Source organism: Filicampus tigris, chromosome 2 (assembly GCF_054856515.1).
Source record: "Filicampus tigris isolate MCC_2025a chromosome 2, RoL_Ftig_1.0, whole genome shotgun sequence".
Lineage (NCBI taxonomy): Eukaryota > Metazoa > Chordata > Actinopteri > Syngnathiformes > Syngnathidae > Filicampus > Filicampus tigris.
In genome coordinates, this window is record NC_141218.1 from 4,946,534 (window position 1) to 4,953,062 (window position 6,529).

The 6,529-nt window shown below is 43.0% G+C and overlaps 2 protein-coding genes across 3 annotated transcripts; one reads left to right on the top strand and one right to left on the bottom strand.

Annotated features, from left to right (window-relative positions):
• Positions 1-134: 134 nt before the first annotated feature.
• On the top strand, positions 135-3,834 carry trmt10b (tRNA methyltransferase 10B). 2 transcript variants are annotated; one of them, XM_086019395.1, is made up of 8 exons: positions 135-169; positions 342-490; positions 764-866; positions 934-1,067; positions 1,321-1,473; positions 2,203-2,281; positions 2,352-2,419; positions 3,143-3,834. In XM_086019395.1, exons 2-8 carry the CDS (start codon positions 389-391, stop codon positions 3,386-3,388), a joined length of 885 nt encoding a protein of 294 aa, XP_085875521.1. In that variant the 5' UTR covers positions 135-169; positions 342-388; the 3' UTR covers positions 3,389-3,834. The 2 variants fall into 2 exon arrangements, with proteins under 2 accessions (XP_085875521.1, XP_085875513.1); XM_086019387.1 differs by lacking the exon at positions 135-169 and having other exon boundaries at positions 176-490; positions 3,143-3,826.
• On the bottom strand, positions 3,416-5,322 carry cxcl19 (chemokine (C-X-C motif) ligand 19). Its single transcript, XM_086019410.1, has 3 exons — positions 5,160-5,322; positions 4,035-4,170; positions 3,416-3,736 (listed from the first exon to the last, which is right to left on the bottom strand). The coding sequence occupies exons 1-3, from the start codon at positions 5,209-5,211 to the stop codon at positions 3,607-3,609; spliced, it is 318 nt and encodes a 105-aa protein (XP_085875536.1). The 5' UTR covers positions 5,212-5,322; the 3' UTR covers positions 3,416-3,606.
• Between the last annotated feature and the right edge of the window lie 1,207 nt (positions 5,323-6,529).

Sequence of the window (6,529 nt, forward strand, 5' to 3'; positions counted from 1 at the left end):
TATAATATTGTTCTATGTACAGAAAAAAGTAAATTTGTAAATAAATAAGGGCATCCTTGACGTTATTCGTGAAATCATACATAAAGAGCTTTTTAAAAAGTACCACAGTTCCAGTCGTCTGGCTATCTGTTACCTGATTGGCTGAGGCAGTGCGTATGACGTCCTATATGTGCGACAATCACTTTGTCGAGATTCCTGGTGTTATTATTTTGCTTGTTGTACTTCACTTTGTATTTATTTTTGTCAGCTGTCAAGCTCGATATACAGTACTACTAATATTTATGCTATATTTTGTTTGTATACCAATGTTTTATTATCATTCTCGTCCGCGAAAATGACAGCGATTGCATCAGAGTCGAATGAAGAGCAGGCAAATGGAGTTTGGGAAATGATGGAGATGCTTCACATCGACGTGTTGGAGGAGGAGGATGTGGAAGAGGTGGCGGATGTGCTGCAGGGAACACCCAAGAGAGAGCAGCCCCCCTTTTCAGTATGTTTTACAACAGTTGGCTCAAAAACTAGTCACCCCATAAATTTGTCTTCTTCCTGTCTGCAGATTCGCCACTGCTTCAACATGAGTGTTTGCAGAAGTTTAAATGTGTTTCTGCTATTTGATGCTCTGATGTAATATTTTACCACACTTTATATTGCAGCATATCGGGGTTAGGGTTTCGGAACATCTAACTTTCATTTATGTGCAGTTCCTCTCTGTTGTGGTGTTAGATTTTGATGATATAGAAGCTTGTGTGTTGTGTTTCATCAGAAGAACGTGTTGAGGAAGCAGCGGCACTGGGAGAGGAAGCTGGCTGCCAGGAAGAGCAAAAGAAAAGAGGAGAAACTGAGGAGGAAGCTCAATCGGCACTCGGGTAAAACTGCAGGAAAGAAAATTGCACATTTCCTCCTCTCTTAACAATTATTTGTGTGTATGAAAAGGGGAAGGCATGGAGCACCCTCAGCTCACCAAGCGGGTCATGAAGGCCATCACCAAAGAGCGTTTGGCTGAGGCTCGCTTCAGTGGCCTCAAAATGTGCATTGACCTCAGCATGAGCCACCGCATGTCTGACAAGGTGCGCACACTTCTCTAAAACCGGAACTTCTCAAACATTTTGGGCCCAGGGACGGACGGGGACGGCCTCATAAGCCTAATGCCAATCAAGCATGACTTATCATGTGTAAGCAAATCATTTTTCAGTCCCCCAATTTACTGTAGGCATTACAGACCCTCATGTGTCCCCGGACGACAATTTGAGAACCCCTGCTCGAAACCCTCCGCAAGCTCAAGACTTTTTATTTGACACGGTCGCGTGTGCTGTGGTACAGGAGACAAGCCGGCTGGCGGCTCAGTTGCGGCGGATTTATGGATCCAACAAAAGGGCAAGCAAACCCTTCCACTTGTTTCTGACCAGCCTTCAGGAGGACAGTCGCCTCCTGGCGGAGTGCGTGCGCATGAACGCCGGCTTCCTCAACTACACGGTGAGTCGCCATTGCAGAGAAGAGGTTAAAGTCAGCAAGTCTTGAGTCTTAACCTTCACATTTCAAGCAAGCCCCAAGTGGGGACCCAATAGACGGAGTCTCTTTATTGTTACTTACTTTATTGTCATCTCAATTAAACACATAAGCAACAAGAACTTGACTTCATGTGACTAGGTATCAGTTAGCTAAACTCTGAAGTTACTGTAGCATATCTGTCTTTTGGTTTTATGTTAGTGACGGCTAAAATTAGATGTTGCAGTTGTCTCTGTGTTTCTTTGGCACCATCTTGTGGCCTCCTAGTGCGTAGGAACGGTGTCAAAATGTAAATGGGCTGTCACTTATATAGCGCTTTCCTACCTTGGGTGGTGACTGAGATTAAATTAGACAAAAGTAGTGCTTTGCCACCCTCTTGTGGCATCTACAGAAAATCACAAACCTTTGGAGCGTCAGTTATTTGCACATTTTTGACTGCATCATAGCATCCTGGTTAGTTGCCAGGTTTGTACGCACTACACAGAAGCTAAGTGGAAAAAAAAACAAAAAAAACAACAAATGGCTGACTATCTTGAAAAAGCGTTTTCAATTGTAAACTTTCAAGACATTCAACTAGCTGAAATCTAAGTCAAGTCGAATCATTATTGAGTTTTAACCAAGCAAGTCCAAAGCCCTAAAGTTGGTGGCTTACAGTAAGTTTGACTTCAGTGTGCCAATTGCCATTTCTTCTCACAGCTGGAAAGAACAGAGCAAAGCTGCCTGGACATTTTCCCTCCAGAAAACATCGTCTACCTCTCGCCTGACGCCCAAGAAGGTTGTTGAGTCGTAAAGTCAGCCGGTGAAGCACGAGACGGCCACACTCAGACTTCCATGTGTCCTTTTAGCTTTGGAGCGAGTGGACCACGACACGGTGTACGTCCTCGGAGGGCTCGTGGACGAAAGCGTGCAAAAGGTTGACCTTTTTATTCCCACCTCAATGTTGTTTATATAGCCCTTTAAGAACAACCACAATTGACACTGCTGTATTTTGTAAAATACAAAGTTGGGATTTTTGTTAGCTTTAGTTTTGTTTCGACTTTTGTTTTTCAAATTCTGATAATTTATGCAGTTTGAGGCGACTTAGTTTTAGTGTGAGCTAATCATGGGTTTTTACAGTGCACTTACAGTGGATATGAAAAGTTTACAAACCCCTGTTCAAATGCCCAAAAATGAGACCAAGCTCATTTCAAAACTTTTTCTACCATCATGACCTACAAAACTTACAACTCAATTGAACTGAAACTGAAATTGAAACAACTATAGGATGATGTGCTTGCGCAAGTATGCACTCCTTAAACTGGCGATGTGGCTTTGTTTAGTTTGAACCAAATCCTCGACTTTTGGCTTTATCAGCTAAGTGTTGTTTTTAAATGTAGGGCTGGAAAAAAAAAGTCGACCACAAATATAGGTTGGCACAATTTTTTCCCCCTAAAACATCACTGGCATCCTGTTACTGTACTACAAATCCAGTTGATTACTCGATTATTCAATCAAATGATTGATAGGATAATCAATTCCCCCCCCAAAAAATAAATAGATAAAACTCTGTTTTTGAAAATATTTTCATACCAGTTCCCCAAAATGTTTTTCATTTCTAGTTTTTTTTTTGCATTTGTTTTTGTTAACCTATGTGCAGACGCTGAGCCTCTCCCGGGCCAAAGAAATGGGCGTCCGCGTGGCGAGGCTCCCCATCGACGAACACATGCAGAAGACACAAGACAGCAAGAACTTCCACTCCAAGATCCTGGCAATCAATCAAGTCTTTGACATCATGCTGGCTGTGTACGACACGGGCAGCTGGACACACGCTCTGGATAAGTGCTTCCCCCGCGGGAAGGGTTACGTGGTCGCATCGCATGGCCACCAAACAAGCAACAGTTAAGACTTGACGCAAATGAAGACAAAAGGGTGTTTTTCAGTTTTAACACTGAATGGGTTTTTTTTTGTTTTTGTTTTTTTAATTCATGCACAACTGCTGCTGAATAAAAACTCTGATGAGAACAGACAAGCTTTTGGGTGAAATGTCAGGAATTTCACCCGAGAGCTAAATGTACTTAACTTTGAGTAGTGTACTGTACACCTTTATGAAACCGAGAGCCCTCATGCCCGACTCCGGGAATGTGCGACGGCCCGCTGACTGAGCTGCTTCTCTAGGACAAAGTGAACCAGCTTCTTCACCCACGACGACTGAGGGTCCAGGCAGATGCGCTCACCACTCACCAGGATGGCTCTGGTCAGAAACATGGACGTCGAAGCATTCAGCCACATTTATTTGGGATGAGGGAAAATATCAATACACCAGGATTATATTGTTTCTGTATGCTTATATATTATTGATGATATGATATTATTAATATAAATATTAATAGTGATATTATTAATATAAATATTACATAACCTTAAATGCATATATACAACTATAGTCAGAAACGTAAAGGAAGCCCCGATTAGTCCCTTGCGGAACTCCCACGAGTTTCTGCTGCTGCCAAATGAAGCGTTGGAGGGTGGAGGTGTGAAGAGTTACTTACATGATCTCGGTCTGCGTGCAGTGTGGCCCCTTGGGGACCAGCTTGATGCTCCGCAAGCTGTCCGGCGGGATGACCCTGGCCTCCACCCGCAGGCAGCGGCAGCGTGTGTTGTAGTCGCGCCTGACGGGTGGCATGCCTGGTGTGGAGATCGACAATACTTTGGAAAGAATCCTCTCACAATTTCCTAACAATAATTTTCAATACTGCTTTTCCCTATTGGGGTCATGGCTGATTTTTTGGAGTAAGCATACCTGTCAACTTGTACGTTTTCCTTGTATTTTATACGTTTTTTGATTATTTCAAATTATCTACGTATATAACGATTTTTGTACGGGGGGAAAAAAAAAGTAAAACTCTTTTTTTGTTAGACCGATCTGTCTGATTTGTTAGACCCATTTCGGCTCTAATCCGGAGCGTCCGTTAGCGATTCCGACTGCAAACTTCGGCCGACTTTCACGAGCAAGGCGAAAAACACTGTGTAAAATTCTATACAGAAATATCCGTTCCGTTTCCCCCACCTCTCCCGCTGAGCGATAAATACCGTGTAAGATTATATACAGAAATGTACGGGCAAATTGCAATTTTTGTAAGATTCAGCACAGCCCGGGGTTGACAGGTATGAGTAAGGTGCGCTTTGGACTGGTTGCCAGTAAATCACAGGGCACATGCCCACACGGACAAAATTGTTGGCACCCGTCTGTTATAAACGGGAAACCTACAGTGGTCACAGAAATAACTTGAATCCGACCAAAGTAATAACAACCCTCCTTCACTTGCTCTGGTCCATGTTTGGTGTGGTGCAGCACATTGGCTACTTTTCACCTTTTAAATAGGCCGACTGACTGATTACAAGTTTGAAGACACCTGTGACGCTAAAGAGGACACAAAAGTGTGTGTCCCTGTGGTCAAATTATTTTCACTTTTTTCTAGGGCTACCTTCACCATCAAAATAATTCCACTTATTTCTGTGACCGCTGTAATTTTTTTCTTTAATTAACAGCCACCAATTGTGTCCATGTACATGCAGAAACCCAACCAATCACACTCACAGCTATGGACAATTTAGTCTTCAAGGAGCCAAAGTGCTTCCTGTTTTGAAATGAAACAAAGAAGAAATTCCCTTACCGCTAACGAAGGCCAGCAGGCTCCCGAAGGTGAGCAGGACGCAGAGCTTCATGTCGTTGACTCCAAGATGTGTTGGACGTGCGCCTTCCCGCCGTGGTATTTAAGCGCTAAGAAAGTCATGTGAAGGTCTCCTTTGAAGACGTGCCGACCGCCCCCCCACCCACCCAAAAAAAAGGGGGGGGGGGGGGGGAATTTGATGGCTTCACGTGCGCCAAGTAGTCATGGGACAACTGCAGGCTCGGAGTAGGCCGCCTTTCAAGTTGAGCATCACAGCATCTCAGTAATGAGTTGGACCCTGGTCTGCATCAGTTTCACTTCCACCTCCTCCTCCTCCTCCCAGCAAAAATACCACCGACAACCCCCTGACTATACGCGAAAGAGGAAAATAGTCACCAGACGAAGCAAACTAACAACAACAATGAGGGGATTTCTTCTGCTCGATAACAGCTGTGGGAAGTAACGAAGTACATATACATTGTTGCTGTACATAGTATTTTTTTTTCCTGATTACTTTTTGCTTTTACTCCCTAGATTTGAAAAAAAAAAAAAAAGGCACCTGTGCTTTCTACTCCTAACTTTGTCAAAATAGGCTTTTTCGCCTTTTTTTTAACCTTCGCGGATGACGACATGACGTGAAAAACCTTACTTGAGAGAATTCACGGCAATTGAGATCTTGAGGTCTAATAAGGCAATAACAAATGCAGGTAAAGTGTCGTCTTTCGGATTTGATCGTTAGCGAATTTAGTATTTTCGGCTATGTTGCTTTATTTTGCTCATGCAGGACATGTTTTCTGAAGTACATTTTAGTCTTTTCTTTGTGTGAAACAGTTAATTATTTAAGGGGAGTTTGCAATTTTCCCAAAATGAACTTTGTGACAAATTTGTTAAAACAGTTATGACTTGACAGTATTACATGATAAATATATGAAAAAAATCCGCTATCTCTGGCCCCATCCTTAAAGGGGAGTCGACCCAAGCATATTTTTTTCAAGAATAGGTTCTATGCAGGCCCACTAGTTGAAACAGGACATTCTGATAAATATTGCGTTTGTGGAACAAGTGTTAATCCACTCATTTTTCTCCATCTCTGGGGGCGGCCATTTTGTCTTCTGTCGACTGAAAATGACATCACAACTGCTCACAACGACCAATCATGGCTCAGATTCAGAAAACAGGTCAGCCGTGATTGGTCGTTGGGATGTCATTTTCAGTCGACACAAGACAAAATGGCCGCCCCCACAGATGGCTAAAAACCAGTGCATTTTGCTGCTTAACTTATATTCCACAAACGCAATATTAATCAGAATGCAGTGTTTCAACTAGTGCGCCTGCTGAATATATTCTTGAAAAACATGTTTGGGTTGACTTCC

Bases quoted from the DNA above. Each gene is read 5' to 3' on its own strand.
- cxcl19 (XM_086019410.1), bottom strand. From the start codon at position 5,211: ATGAAGCTCTGCGTCCTGCTCACCTTCGGGAGCCTGCTGGCCTTCGTT. The intron at 4,171-5,159 runs GTAAGGGAATTT...TCTCCACACCAG, and splicing joins CCTGCTGGCCTTCGTTAGCG to GCATGCCACCCGTCAGGCGC. The intron at 3,737-4,034 runs GTAAGTAACTCT...GTTTCTGACCAG, and splicing joins TGCACGCAGACCGAGATCAT to AGCCATCCTGGTGAGTGGTG.
- trmt10b (XM_086019387.1), top strand. From the start codon at position 335: ATGACAGCGATTGCATCAGAGTCGAATGAAGAGCAGGCAAATGGAGTT. The intron at 491-763 runs GTATGTTTTACA...GTGTTTCATCAG, and splicing joins GAGAGCAGCCCCCCTTTTCA to AAGAACGTGTTGAGGAAGCA. The intron at 2,282-2,351 runs GTTGTTGAGTCG...GTGTCCTTTTAG, and splicing joins CTCGCCTGACGCCCAAGAAG to CTTTGGAGCGAGTGGACCAC.